Source organism: Rhinatrema bivittatum, chromosome 3 (assembly GCF_901001135.1).
Source record: "Rhinatrema bivittatum chromosome 3, aRhiBiv1.1, whole genome shotgun sequence".
Taxonomy (NCBI): Eukaryota; Metazoa; Chordata; class Amphibia; order Gymnophiona; family Rhinatrematidae; genus Rhinatrema; species Rhinatrema bivittatum.
Window position 1 is genome coordinate 249,819,498 of NC_042617.1, and position 15,812 is coordinate 249,835,309.

Below are 15,812 nucleotides of genomic sequence, written 5' to 3' on the forward strand. Positions count from 1 at the left end.
GGTGGTGTTGATATTGCAGGGGAGTTTGGGAGCATGTGGAGTCAGAGCAAAAACACATATACTCCAGGGTACCCAACCAGCTCTTGGTATGAGGACTCAATGTATGTGGGGGATTTGGCTGCATCATCCTTAGCCATCATGCCTCTCTTACAGAAGGCAAGCACAGTGTCTCAGAGAAGACTACAATAGAGACTGGCGTCAGTGGGTGGAGCGCGTTGGCAGGAGAAAGAAGCATTAAGGCCAGAACCGGCAGTAGTTGGTCTTTGGGAAGGGATGACAGAAGAGATGCAGGGCTCCAAGAAGGTTCTAAAGATTTGATAAGTAATGTACCTGATGGAAAAAGTTATGGAATGTCTAGGAAAGGGATGTTACCTGCATGCATGGGGTATGAGTGCAGTAAGGGTATACTCAGTACAGAATTACATAATAGCATATTCACTACGGGAGCTGTATACTCCCTGGTATAAAAATAGATGATCAAGAGGTGGATCACATGTTGCAGTGAGCGAGAGAGAATGCAGAAGCTTCAAGACCCACCCTGATAAACAGTACTTTCCCAAATCTCATTCAGTGGAACATATTGCCTTTGGCATACATAATTTATGGACAAACATGTCATTAGAATCTCACATGATGACTAAAAGTAGGAAAAAAGGAAAAGAAAAGCTAAAGATACCAGAGAACAAAATGACGGACATATAGGAGGAGGTTGTCTTGCTGCACAGGAGAAAATGGTAATTGACATAACAGCAGTGGTAGGGGTGCCACACTAGAAAGCCACTAGAAATTTTACCTTCAAAGGTTTTGCTTTCCAGGATTGTACATTTTTGGACTCTGTACTCTTTTTTTTTTTTTTTTTTTTCTGTCTGGATTGCACTCCATTGTACACTCTTCTGATTTAATTCATTTTATATGCAATGTATTATTTTAAATCATTTATATGTATTGTATTGTTTTAAATCATTTTATTATTTGTGTGATCTTGTCTTATGAATTGTTGTAATTTGCCTAGCATGACATTGTCACTATAGGTGAAACACAAATATTTGTAAATAAATACATAGATCTACATCAGTTATTCCAGTAAAGGATTTAATTCTTGAACAATACCAGACTGTGTGGGCAGTGTGTTGTTTTTGCTGGAAAGTGTCAGGAGAACGCCAGACAACCGAAGGACCTTGAGAGACATTAACTTGCCCCCTGCCAGGAAAGAACTCAAAGTTCTAGTAGCCTGTGGTACGGGCTCTGCACCTAAAAAATAATTTAGGGCCCTAAATTTGACTGAAAATAAGTTCCTAAATTGGGCTCCTAATTAAGGCGCCTAAGATCAAGAACTCAGCATTTCCTGACTATCAGGTTCATATTTAACTCTGATGAATCCACGTCAACACACACATTCTTTGCTTAACCTCATGCCCCACTCAATTCTGCATGACATGCATAACCTCGCACACCTATCTAGAAGAGCTGATATTATCATACTGTATACTCATACCAAAAAAATGTTTTCTTAAACTTTTTTTTTGGGGGGGGGGGGCATTTGTGCCTGTAATAAGCGGTCCTTCATATTAAACTCTTTGGAGGTAGGAACTCACTATCTCCGTCTCTCAGAGACAAGGCAGGACACTTAGGTATCACTTATAGCAGGCCTTCCCAAACTTAGCCAATGTGATTCCATATTAGCTCTTGAAAATTCACAGAGGACAACCAGAAGAAAAAGCAGTCCTCCTCCAACAATCCCTCCACTCTCACTCTCCCTATTCTCCAATTGATCCTCTCTCTCTCAGCCTCCAACCCCTTCAGAGGACATCATGTCTTAACTTCTTCCCCTGCTTCCTCTTACAACCCTGATCTCCTCTTACCTCTCCAATCTATGCTTTCCTGCCCTTTTTGCATCCCCACAGCTGATCCTCTCTCACACACAGACCCTTTTTATAATTCCCAGTTGATCCGCTATCATTCCCTTTTACCTCATCCCATTACCTCCTCTCATCTCCCACCTCCCTCCCTCATCTCCCAGCCTCACCCCTTCCCCTCCAATCTTCTTTCAGTCTCCCTCTCTCACCATCCACAGCCATTCACTCTCCAGCTGATCCCAACATTCAAACTACTGCATCTGATTCCTCCCTTCAAACAGCTCCTCCTCTAAAAATCACCCTGGTCAGGGTTAGCGGCTAAATTTTCCTTTAGACCCCAGGCCAAAAGTGGATGACAACAGATGGAAAGAGAAGTTAGGCTGATCTCAGGGCAATATTTTTCTGGTGAGTAAGTTCTAAGCCAGACCCTTCCCTCCCCTCCCCTCATGGTTGCTTCCAAGCCCAATAGTGATCTGCAAGTGACAGCAGCAGCATTAGTCAGCTCAGAGCTTTGAGCTAGTGCAAGCTTACAGGCCCTGCAATGGCCTTGATCCCTCCTCGCGCAGGGCTTCCTTTAACCACAGAAACTCATGTGAGGGCAGGGCAGGGCTTGTGAGTGTGTGCAGGCTCACAGATCCCATGCTGACTTCCACACTAATGCTGCTGCTGGTGACTGAAGAGTGCTGCTGTTCGAGGCACTTGTGACCCCAACTAAAGGTTTGTGACCCCATTTGGGGTCCTAACCTACAGTTTGGGAAACCCTGGTTTATAGCCTTCATTTAGAATTTCGAGGTCCATATTCAAAAGCATTAGCCAGCTATATGAATATTTGAGCACTTACCCAGCCAGCTAGAATTTAGCTGGCTAACTTAGGGGCGTTCCAGGGGCATAACTGGGAGGAGTTGAACTAGCCGGCTATGTTAACTGGTTAAATCCAATATTCAGTTAGTCGGTTGACATAGCCGGCCAAGTCTGGTCAGGCTAAATAGCTGTCCTAAAGCAAGCCGGTTAAAATATAGCCAGTGAACTTTAAGATAGCCGGGTATATTCCATAGTGCAGCTGCACTTTTGAGTATGCCTCTAAAGTTAGCCGGATAAGTTTATCTGGCTAACTTTGCTATCCAGACTGTGTCTGAATATGGACCTCTACAAGTCCAATCTTCACAACCTGCTTCAGTTAGAGTCTGTAGCTTCCAAGAAGTCAATATTCAAAACTAAACATTTAAATGGCTAACTTGGAATTAGATGGATAACTTGTATAACTTGTCAGATGGATAACTTGTGAATTATCCTTCTAAATGGCTTTGAATATTGACCTCCAACCTAATACTCTGGGACGGTAACTTAAAAAAAATCTGCACTCGTATGCTGGCTCGTGTGAATGGATGCGCTCATTTTATAACATACGCGCGTATTTGCCCACATGTTATAAAATCGGCTGTACGCGCGTACATGTGCACACAATTTTATATGGACGTGTATATAAAATGCTGCCTCTGCCGAGTAAGTGGGGAGATTTTGCTAGGCACGTGCGCTGACATAAATACCCATTTCCCCAATTCATTCCCAGTTCACCCCGGTAAAGGATAGGACTTCCTAACCCCCCTAGCTTGTTAGCCTCCCTTTTCCCTTGTGAGCCCTGACCCTTCAAACCCCGCTGACTAGCCCTGATTTTTTTATTTTAAAACTTACACGCCATTGTTCCAGAAGTTAAGTTACGCAGTAGGGGATCCTGGAGCGTGCTTGGCATTAAAATACTTATGCGTGTACTTTAGGTTACAGACCAGGAATGCCCATGTCCCGCCCAGACTTTGTCCATGCCCTGCCCCTTTTTTGACTTTCCCATTTGTGCGCATATTGGAAGATAAGTGTGTACTCGGATGCCTCTTAAAATCCACGTGGCACGAGCTGGCCCGACATATTCGCGTATCTCCCGGCTTTGGCACGTATACAGCTTTTAAAATCCGCCTTTTATGCATGGCTTCACAGAGCAGTGCATTTCTAACCCTGGAAATACCATGCAAGGCAATTCTGATTTTACAAGTAAAAGTAAGTCCACGCTGAATATGGAATGTAAAAGTACATTGTGAGCAGTCATTCACACAGGTAAATGACTTTGAAAATTGCCCTCAATATTTGCCAGCTGGAGGCAAATCCTAATTCTAATATTTTTAGTAGTTTTGAATTTATTATACTTTTTTCAGGGAAGTTAAGAGATAGCTTTCTTGCATGTACCGTGTATCTATCCTGAAATAAGCAGTGCGTTGTTGATTGTTGAATATTGTTATCTCTTCTTTGGATAATGATTAGAGATGAATATAAACGTTTCACATAAATAAATAAACATCGTTAATGTAATTGAAGTGACGTGATGTCTTTATATAACTGGACTTTTATTTTAGAGTCTTAATAACTATGTTTAGATCGAACAGATATTTCAACATATTTACTATTATGTTATAGGAACTAACTGGATTCTTCAGATCGTAACCGAGATGGTTTGTATGCATGCGAATAAATCGCCATCAGGTGACATTCCAGTGATTGAATTTGGATCTGCAGAAAAACTAGAGGTTTGTATAGAATACCTTGGACACCCTGCTACAGCTTTAACTTAGCATACGAGAAAATTGCCAAAACATAGTTGACAAGTTCATCCTGAAGGACAGACACTGTGAGGCAAATATGCAAAGCCATTTAGCCGGAGAACTTGAGAGCTATCCGGTTAAATACTGAGTTGTAAATATCCCTGGTACTTATCTGGCTACTTTTAGCTGCATAAGTAATGGGTTGTTTTGGGGGCAATCCTGGGTGGGGGATGAGTTAGCCAGGTAACCTATCTGGCTAACTCCAATATTAGGAGTTAGCCAGATAGGGAGTACTATGTCCAGAGTCCTGATAGTTCCTAAATTCCAAATGGAATAGCTGGTAAAGTCCCTAAATTTCATGCAGGAAAAGTAGGGACCCCAGTAACAGAGAGGATCCCAATTCTTATGTTCTTAATTAGCCTAATAAGATTTTTGGCTAACTTTTGCCATGCCCTGCAGCAGGTCTTTAGTTATCCAGCCGTGTGCGGCCAGGTAACTTTAGAATTAACTGGCTAGATTAAAAAAAATATAGTTGGTCAAGTGGTCCTGCTGACTTTAAAAGCAAAAGCACTTGCGGGCCTAGAGTAAACCATGAGTCCTGCCAGGCCAAGCCTCCCCATCCCTCAAACCCCCTTGAGAATATTTTAAAATGAAAACAGCTAGGGGTCCAGGACCAGCCTCCCCTCCCCACCCATTTTCTGGTTCTGCGTAAGCAATAATGAACCTTTGCTTGCCTCCCACCCTCGCAGTACCTTTTTGAATTCTCTGTCTTCAAAAGGGATCACTGTACGCTGCTGCTCCAGTCCCAACTGACACTTTTCGCATTGCTATATCAGGAGGAAAGAGGGGGTTCTCCACGCAGTCTTGTCAGCATCCTTAACCTTTCTGATTAATTTTACTGTTTGAGGTTAGAGAAGACTCTTCATTTTTGGACTTCACTTGAAAGAGAGTTTTCCCACCCTTTCTTTCCCTTTTTTCTTTGAGGATTTGCTTATTCCCCATCTGGTTCTCTCAGTTATGTCCATATGGCAAAGGTTTTGGAGAAGATGAGGATACTCATCTAGTATCCAGAGGAATTAGGAGAGAGGAGGTGGCACTCACAGCATATACCCATCTGGTATACATCAGAGAGTCAAGGAGGTTCCTAACCGGAAACAGAGGAGTGCAAGTAAAGGAGAGGATCCAGTCAGAGCATCAGTAGCACTCTGGTGTCATTTACTGGGAACTCTAAATTGGAGGGAGTACTATGTACAGAGTCCTGATAGTTCCTAAATTCCAAATGGAATAGCTGGTAGAATCCCTAAATTTCAAGCAGGAAAAGTAGGGACCCCAGTAATAGAGACAATCCCAATTCAAATATTTATTTATGGATTATGGATTTATTTTAAAAAAGTGTAGTTTGTATTAGATTCCTTTTATTCTCCAAGGATAAGCAGGATGGTAGCCCTCACCCATGGGTGACATCATCAGATGGAGCCCAGCATGGAAACGTTTTGTCAAACTTTCTAGAAACTTTGACTAGCACACTGAGCATGCCCAGCATGCCACTAACCATGCATCCACGCGGGGTCCCTTTTCAGTTTCTTCTTTTCAGCGAAGCTTCACCTCGCATTTGTGGAGCTTGCGCTTGTTGGTTTCTTTTCTGCGGTTTTTGTATCTCCAATGTCACGTAGGGTCCCTCACATTTCTTGAGTTCTTACCCTGTGCGATCTGGTAAGTCCTTCGTTTTTTTGCTGTCGATCACCGACGGTATCGCCTCCTGGTGGCCGCCGGCCATCGACCATGTACCGTGTTCTTTTTGTGATAGCATCATCCAGCTTTTGCCAGTGCCCCCGGACTATGTCCATCACATATCCCCACAAAGTCTGTGTCCTTTGCCTGGGGGCATCCCACAATGTCCGCAGTTGTGATCTTTGTGCCCAGATGACCCCCAAGGGCCGTCGGGCATGCTTGGACAAGATGGAGAAGTTGTTCAGCCCTAAGCATTCAGATCTGTCTTCGGCATCGGGGACCTCCACCCCACTCGGGAAGGAAGTTCTGGCCTCTATAGGTGGGATAGGAGGCGATGTCCTTTCGTGGATTGCAAACTGGCTAAAAGACAGGAAACAGAGAGTAGGATTAAATGGGCAATTTTCTCAGTGGAAGGGAGTGGACAGTGGAGTGCCTCAGGGATCTGTATTGGGGCCCTTACTGTTCAATATATTTATAAATGATCTGGAAAGAATCTGGAAAGAAATACGACGAGTGAGATAATCAAATTTGCAGATGACACAAAATTGTTCAGAGTAGTTAAATCACAAGCAGATTGTGATAAATTGCAGGAAGACCTTGTGAGGCTGGAAAATTGGGCATCCAAATGGCAGATGAAATTTAATGTGGATAAGTGCAAGGTGATGCATATAGGGAAAAATAACCCATGCATTAATTACACAATGTTGGGTTCCATATTAGGTGCTACAACCCAAGAAAGAGATCTAGGTGTCATAGTGGATAACACATTGAAATCGTCGGTGCAGTGTGCTGCGGCAGTCAAAAAAGCAAACAGAATGTTGGGAATTATTAGAAAAGGAATGATGAATAAAACAGAAAATGTCATAATGCCTCTGTATCGCTCCATGGTGAGACCGCACCTTGAATACTGTGTACAATTCTGGTCGCCGCATCTCAAAAAAGATATAATTGCGATGGAGAAGGTACAGAGAAGGGCTACCAAAATGATAAGGGGAATGGAACAACTCCCCTATGAGGAAAGACTAAAGAGGTTAGGACTTTTCAGCTTGGAGAAGAGACGACCTAGGGGGGATATGATAGAGGTGTTTAAAATCATGAGAGGTCTAGAACGGGTAGATGTGAATCGGTTATTTACTCTTTCGGATAGTAGAAAGACTAGGGGGCACTCCATGAAGTTAGCATGGGGCACATTTAAAACTAATCGGAGAAAGTTCTTTTTTACTCAACGCACAATTAAACTCTGGAATTTGTTGCCAGAGAATGTGGTTCGTGCAGTTAGTATAGCTGTGTTAAAAAAAGGATTGGATAAGTTCTTGGAGGAGAAGTCCATTACCTGCTATTAAGTTCACTTAGAGAATAGCCACTGCCATTAGCAATGGTTACATGGAATAGACTTAGTTTTTGGGTACTTGCCAGGTTCTTATGGCCTGGATTGGCCACTGTAGGAAACAGGATGCTGGGCTTGATGGACCCTTGGTCTGACCCAGTATGGCATGTTCTTATGTTCTCGATCCCTTTGGGGTCACCCCTGCTACCGCTCCACGGTCCTGAGGTGGGAGCGGGGGATCTAGCTCGTTCTACGTCTTCTCCTTCCCAGTCGGGTTCTTCTCCGTCACCATCTGTTCCGGGCGAAATCTGAGATGGACATCAAGAAACGTCAAGGAAGCATCTCCATCGGTCAACTTCCTCCAAATCGGTCAGTGGGCAGGCATCAGCCGTGCCCCAAAGCGGTCTCAGACAGAAGAATTGATTTCCACCGTTCCTTCTGAGGCCTCTTGGTGGCCTCCACCGACACCAGTGGAGGGCTCGGTGTCTCCCAGTACTCCAGGGGCATTCTGATCCTGCCGCCTCCTCCTCCTCAAGCTGTTTTGTTTTCGTCTGCTTTTGAGGAGGAGTTGGAGAGGCGTGTGCAGTTGAAGGTCGGCTGTGCCCTGCAGGGCCTCGAGCCTTTGGTTTCACTGGGACCAACACCACCACAGTAGCCAACTCCACTGGTGCTTGCACCTTTACTGGAGCAGCTGGATATGCTGCTCTGTGTCCTATTAATGCAGTCAGCACTGATGCCCCAAGCTTCTTCGCAGCCGAAGGGAACATCGATGCTGCCATCAACTGTTCCCATTCCGGTGAATGATTCCTTGGATGAGGAAGGGTTGGCAGGTTCGGTGGCTGGCACAATGCTCCCCACCACCTCCCAGTTCTCCCAGGACCATTAGAGTCGATGCCATCGGTGCCCCCAGCACCCCCGAAGCTGTTAGATCCATCAGCACTTCTATGGCCTCTAGCCCCTATGGTGCCCTCTGTTCCCTCTGTTTCTGACAAGGCCTGTGCTCCAGGTGCAATTGGGTTCTCAGCCCCCCCCCTCCCCCCACATCTCTGGACATGCACAGTGAGGGGGAAGCCACCTATGATCCCTGGGAAGGAGAGGCATTCATGTCCTCCACAGAAGAATCGGAGGATTTGCCCTCGGAGTCCTCTCCACCAGAGGAGTGGTGGAAATCCCCCTGGATGATCTTTTCTTCACTGGATTCATCAAGGCCATGGCAGAATCGGTGCCTTTTCAGCTATTAACAGAACAGGACTCTAGGCACAAGATGCTAGAGATCTTGCAATTCCTGGATGCCCCGAAGGAAGTGGTGGTTGTCCCAATCCATGACATCTTCAAGGACCTGGTAGCCTGTCTCTAGCAGCACACCATCTCGGTGTCTCCAGTGAACAGCAAGAAGGATACGGTTTATCTGGTCCAGCCTACCACTGGCTTCAAACTCCCTCACCAGTTGGTGGTGGTACAAGTTGCAGTTCCATTGAGTTCCACTCCACTCGCCTCCATGTCCTCAGTGGAGAGCAGTAGGGAATTTGCAGATACTTCAAGTAGAGCTCTCCGCCCTCGTGCTGGCCTGGGCAGTTGAACCAGTTCCGCCAGGCCAGCAAGGTGAAGGGTTCTACTCCAGGTATTTCCTGATCCCCAACTAAAAAGGTGGCCTTCGGCCTATTCTGGACCTGCAGGCACTGAACCGGTTTCTGTTCAGAGAGAAGTTCAAAATGGTCTTGTTGGGCACCTTGATTCCCCTCTTCAAAGCAGGAGACTGGCTCTGCTCCCTCGATCTAAAAGACATGTACACTAATATCCCCATTTCCCAGGCGGATCACCGGTACCTGTGATTCCTGATAGACAGGAAGCACTGTCAGTATAGGGTGCTGCTCTTCGGCCTTGTGTCGATGCCCCACATTTTCACCGTGCCTGGCGGTGGTCTGAGTCTATCTTGGGAGGCGAGTGGTCCATGTCTTCCCTTACCTCGACAATTGGCTTATCAAAAGTGACTCCAAGCAGGGGGCAGAGAGTGCCCTGCATGCCACTGTCCAGGTCTTGGAAAATCTGGGGTTTCTGATCAATTATCCGAAATCTCAACCGTCCTTGCAACTGGAATTTATCGGGGCCTAGCTGGACACTGTTCAGGCGAAGGCTTTTCTACCTCAAAACAGGGCGAAGATTCTCATGACTCTAGTTTGGGTAGTCTCTGGCTGCTCCTATGTCCAGCACACCAGTTTCTCTGGTTACTGGGCCATATGGTAGCGATGGTACATATCACGCCATTCGCTCGGCTTCACATGCCCAGGGCTCAATGGACATTACGTTCTCAATGGTGTCAAGCTACCCAGGACCTTCGAGCTTGTATCCTAATCACCATGCTCCTTCGGCAGTCATGTGGTGGACAACCCCTTCAAATCTGGAGTGGGAGCTCCTATCTGGAGCTCCCACTCCAGATTTGAAGGGACTATGGGCTCCTTTCTGGAGCCCATAGTCCCATATTGTCCTCACCACAGATGCATCACAGAGGGTTGGGGAGCCTCCACACCAGGGGCTTTGGTCCTGGCAGGAGAAACAGCCCCAGATCAACTTCCTGGAGTTGCGGGTGATTCGGTATGCCCTACAGGTATTCAGAGAGCAACTTCTCAACAAGTAGTCCTTGTTCAGACCAACAATCAGGTAGCTATGTGGCATCTGAACAAGCAGGGGGGAATAGGGTCCTATGCCCTCTGCAAGAAGGCAGTCCAGATCTGTTGTGGGCCATCGAGAATGGCGTTCTCCTCAGGGTGGTGTACCACCCCGGAGTAGCCAATGGCCTTGCGGACTCCTTGAGCCGTGCCTTCTGGCCTCACAAGTGGTCCCTCAATCAAGAGGTAGCGAACTGCATTTTTCACTCGTGGGGGACTCCGGACATAGATTTCATTGCTTCATTGGAGAACAGGAAGGTGGATTGCTTCTGCTCCCTAGGCTGGATGAGCAGAGGATTGGTGGCAGATGTTTTTTTGATTCACTGGCGCACTGGGCTGCTATACACTTACCTTTCCCTTCCGTTCATCTCAAAAAGACTCCAAAAGCTCCAGCAGGACAGGGGTACCATGATCCTGATCGCCCCCTTTTGGCCCCAACAAGTCTGGTTTCTGCTCATATGGGAGCTTGCCACGCGCCCTCCGATCTGGCTACAGACCTAGCTTTCTCAAGACCTGGGCAGATTCCGCCACCCCAACCTCTGATCCCTATCTCTCATGGCTTGGATGTTGATGGGGTGATTGTACAGGCCCTAGGCCTTTCGGAAGGCGTATCCCGAGGCTTGTTGGAGTCAGAAAACTCTCCATGAGGAAATCCTACAATCTCAAGTGGAAGCATTTTTCGGCTTGGTGTGTGGAGCGCAGTCTCAATCCCTTCTCCTTTTGCCCCTCTCAGAGTCTGGTCTGCAGACCACATCGGTGAGGGTTCACCTAAGTGCCATTGGAGCATAACATCAGAGTAATGATGGTTCCTCCATTTCCACCCATCTGCTTGTGGGGCGGTTCATGAGAGGCTTGTTACAGCTCAAGCCCCCCACTTGGCCACCAGCTGTCTCCTTGGACCTCAACATTATCCTGTCTTAGCTCATGAAAGCTCCATTTGAGTCATTGCAGTCCTGCGACCTGAAGTACCTATCCTGGAAGATCATCTTCTTGGTTGTGGTTACTTCCGCACGCAAGGTGAGTGAACTGCAAGCTCTGGTGTCGTACCCCTCCTTATAGGGAATTTTGTCACAATAAGGTAGTTCTGCCTACGCATCCGAAATTCCTTCCTAAGGTGATCTTGGAGTTCCATCTTAATCAACCCATTGTGTTGCTTTCTTTTTTTCCAAAGCTGCACACTCACCGGGGTGAGTGGGCTCTGCACACCCTGGATTGTAAAAGAGCTCTGGCCTTTTACTTGGAATGGATGGCACTTTTGACAAAAACAAATTGGGGGTCGTGGTATCCAAACAGACTGTATCCCATTGGCTTGTGGACTGTACTTCAGCTACGCTCAGGCGGGCTTACAGCTTGAAGGTCACATCAAGGCTTATTCCGTATGAGCCATGCCAGTCTCTGTGGCCCATTTACGTGCAGTCCCCATTCACGAGACTTGCAGAGCAGCGACCTGGAATTCCCTCCACACGTTCACCTCGCATTATTGTCTGGATAAGGATGGCTGGTGTGACAGTCGTTTTAGATAGTCCGTCCTCCGTATTCTCTTTCACCCTTGAAAACCCAACTCTCCCTCCGTGGGCCCCATCCTTGGGTGCAGGCCTGTTCCTCTGGTTATTGCAGCTCTAGTTGTTGTGCACGTTGGCACCTGTTCTCTAATGCACATATTGGGAGCAGCCTGGTGTAGCACCAGGCTGCTCCCAATATGTGCATTAGAGAACCATACGTGAGGACTACTATCCTGCATGTCCTTAGAGAAAGCAAAGTTGCTTTCCTGTAACAGGTGTTCTCCAAGGACAGCAGGATGTTAGTCCTCACGAAATCCACCAACCACCCTGCAGAGTTGGGTTTCCCTCGGTTTGTTGTTTTATTTTTTGTGAACTCAATGTTATAAGACTGAAGAGGGACCCCACGTGGACGTGTAGTTAGTGGCATGCTGGGCATGCTCAGTGTGCCAGTCAAAGTTTCCTGTGCCAGGCTGCAGCTGATGTTGTCACCCATGTGTGAGGACTAACATTCTCCTGTCCTTGGAGAACACCTGTTTCAGGTAAGCAACTCTGCTGTGCAGAAATGCTTTAGTAAAGTCCAGTCAAGTGACTCGCTGATTCTTTTAATGCTATGTTTCCCAACAAGTCTGCCATGGCTCACTGGAGTGACTTCAGATCTGATCAAGTCTGCCATGGAAAAGTCACCATTGCCTGATATTCAGATCCAGTCCAGCACCTGGGCTGTGCTCTCAGCACATTATAACAGCAAGAAACACCATCAGTGAACTTTAAACTCGTAGGAACTCCTTAAGAACATAAGAAGTTGCCATACTGGGTCAGACCGAGACTCCATCAAGCCCAGCATCCAGATTCCAACAGTAGCCAATCCAGGTTACAGGTACCTGGCAAATACTCAAACATTAAATAAATCCCATGCTACTAAGACCAGTATTAAGCAATGGTTATTCTCTAAGTCAACTTATCCAAAAATGTTTTAAACCCAACTACACTAACTGCATTAATCACATCTTCTGGCAATGATTTCCAGAGCGTAATTGTGCATTGAGTGAAAAAGTATTTTCTCCAATTTGTTTGAAATGTGCTACTTGCTAATTTCATGAAGTGCCCCAAAGTCCATGTATTATCTGAAAGAGTAAACTGATTCACATTTACCGTAGACTTCTCATGATTTTATAGACCTCTGTCATATCCCACCTCATCCTTCTCTTGCCAAGCTGAGCAGCCTTAATCTCTTTAGCCTTTCCTCCTAGGGGAGCCATTCCACCACTTTATCATTTTTGACACTCTTCTCTGTACCTTCTCTAGTGCAAGTATATCTGTTTTTTAAGATGCGGTGACCAGAATTGCACACATTTTCAAGGTGAGTTCTCACCACGGAGCAATACAGTGGCAGTATGACATTCTCTGTTTTATTCACCATTCCCTTCCTAATAATTCCTAACATTCTGTTTGCTTTTTTGACCACCACAGCATACTGAACCGACGATTTCAAGGTACTGTCCACTATGAAGCATAGATCTTTTTCCAGAGTGGAAACTCCTAATACAGACATTGTGTAACTTCAACATTTTTCCCTATATGAATCACCTTGCACTTATCCACATTAAATTTCATCTGCCATTTGGACGCCCAGTCTTCCATTCTCAGAAGGTCCTCCTGCAACTTATCACAATTCGCATGTTCTTTAACCTTTCTGAATAATTTTGGTCAACTAACTTGTCATATCCCTTTCCAGATCATTTATAAATGTATTGAAAAGCACTGAACAAGTACAGTTCCCTGTACGTACCAGGATCAGTCCAGACGGTGGGTTATGTCCCCCATCCAGCAGATGGAGTCAGACAAGAACTTCGAAGGGAGGTGCCACCTAAGCCCGCACCCCCTCTATGCCTCTTCAGTATATTTCTGACTCTAGCAGATAGGAGCAGGGGAACCTCAGTTCCCCAGTACTTTGCTTTATTTTTCTAATTTAGCACTCAGTTTGTTTCTTGGCTTACCCGTGTTTTGTGAGGGATCAAGTTTCCTATTGAAAAAAAAAAGATTTTGCAGTTGCTTCGGGGCACTTGCGGACAGGTCTGTGCTGACTTTCCTTCTCTGCCTTCCTCCTCTGTCTGCTTCCTACCATCGTTTTCTCGCCGGTGGGGTAAGTGCCTGCTTGTATTTATTCCTTTTTCTCTTCACAGGTTTCTTGGCGCGCCGCACCGCTGGGGTGCATGCTGGTGGCTCCAGCCTCTCCCCCCTCTACCTCCCCCCTCGGTCGCCTTCTGACCCGCGGCACCACGACATTACATTCCCCGGGGCTGCTGATCACTGGGAGGTCCCATTCCCCAGTGGCCCCTGCACATCGTTGGCGCGGGGGGTGCGACAGCGTTCCTGGACTGGACTCTACGTGCACGGCATTCACGGATCTTGCTTCCCACGCTTCTTTCATCCCTTTCCCCGCCATGCGACATGCCGCGACTTTCGGCATGCGTCGCGTGTGGCCGGCCTGGGGGTCACCGCTCCAGAGAGGGGCTGTGTGCCGACTGCCTCCCCGGTGGGGAGTCCAGCTCGAGGCAGGGGGACAACATGGAAGCGCGTGGTCAGGACTGCGCTTCTGGACAGCAGCCTGCCCCGATCCCGTGGAGTGCAGGAACGGCGGCCATCTTGCTACAGGACCAGGCTGCCTCAGAGGAGAATGCGGAGCCCTCGTTTTCTGCCCTGCCGCCGGTTCTGGAACCAGTACAGGCAGGCACCGAATGCTTTGATGCTGTCGGGGGATCCTCGGACCTCACTGGGCCCACCATCTTTTTCACCGGAGTTTGTGGTTTTAATGCATAATGCGTTCCTGGCCCGGATGGCCCAACCAGTAGATCTCATCTCCGGACCTCCCCCTCTCAAGCTGGCACAGTTGGATCCTTCCCCTGGGGGAGTTCTCCCCCAGGTCATCAACCCCCCCGGGAGGGGGGTCGGCAGTCCTACCACAGGACCCCCCTGAATCTTCCATAGGATACCCCACGGGGCAAGGGGGTATCTGGACCCAGATTTGGTTGGCGACGACCCGCTGTTGGCGGCCCAGATGGAGGGTGACGACCCTCGGGTCCTGTGCATTTTCCAAAGAGAAGAGCTGGAGGACCTGATCCCGCATATCCTGCAGGAGCTGGACATTGATGCGCCACCTGATCCTCCAGGACCCGAACCCACGGCAAAGAAGGGGGACCCTGTGCTGGCGGGGTTCCGCCCGCCCGCGAGGGCATTTCCCACCCATTCTACATTCCTTCAGTTGCTTTCTAGGGAATGGGACTCGCCAGAAGCCACACTCAAGGTCAGTAGGGCCATGGAGAAGCTTTATCCACTTCCTGAGGATTTTCTGGAGCTACTCAAGGTCCCGATGGTTGATTCCGCAGTTTCGGCGGTCACCAAACGCACCACCATCCCGGTTATGGGGGCACAGCCCTGAGGGACCTCCAGGACAGGAAGCTGGAGGTGTACCTCAAGAGAGTGTTCGAAGTCTCAGCACTGGGAGTTCGGGAGGCCATCTGCAGCTCTTTGGCGCAGAGAGCTGGTCTTCGATGGGTGCAACAGCTTCTCACATCGCAGGAACTACCTCCAGAGGAGACGTGCCAGGCGGACAGGTTGGAGGCCGCGATTGCCTATGGGGTGGATGCCTTGTACGATGTACTCCGGGTCCTTGTCAGATCGATGGTGGCGGCAGTCTCGGCTCGACGCCTCTTTTGGCTCAGGAACTGGTCGGCAGATTCCTCCTCCAAGACTCGCCTAGGTTCACTTCCATTTAAGGGTAAGTTCCTTTTTGGAGAATATCTGGATCAGATCATCAAGAACCTTGGAGAAAACATGGTGCATAGGCTCCCGGAAGATCGACCGTGCTCCACGAGATCCTACAATTCCTCCAGGAGTAGATTCCGCACCCAACACCGTTTTCGTACCATGAGACAGCAGACTCCGCGGACTCCCTCTGCTCGCTCACATTTTTAGAACCGGCCCTTTCGAGGGCGCAGACCCAGCAGGGAAGGTCCCTCTCAGGGCGCTTCCTCCAAGCCCCTCCAATGATGCCAGGACGACCCATGCGACAGTACCCATTGTGGGGGGCCGGATCTCTCTCTTCTATGAGGAGTAGGTCCGGATCACGTCGGATCAGTGGG

General features: G+C 47.8%; 1 protein-coding gene across 1 annotated transcript in view; it reads left to right on the forward strand.

Moving 5' to 3' along the window:
- The window catches only part of LOC115087341 (sulfotransferase 6B1-like), a 124,434-nt gene that overhangs the window by 19,951 nt on the left and 88,671 nt on the right, over positions 1–15,812 (forward strand). Inside the window, exon 2 of the mRNA XM_029594438.1 lies at positions 4,320–4,429. Coding sequence (XP_029450298.1) covers positions 4,320–4,429 — 110 coding nt within the window. The remainder of the gene's footprint in view (positions 1–4,319; positions 4,430–15,812) is intronic.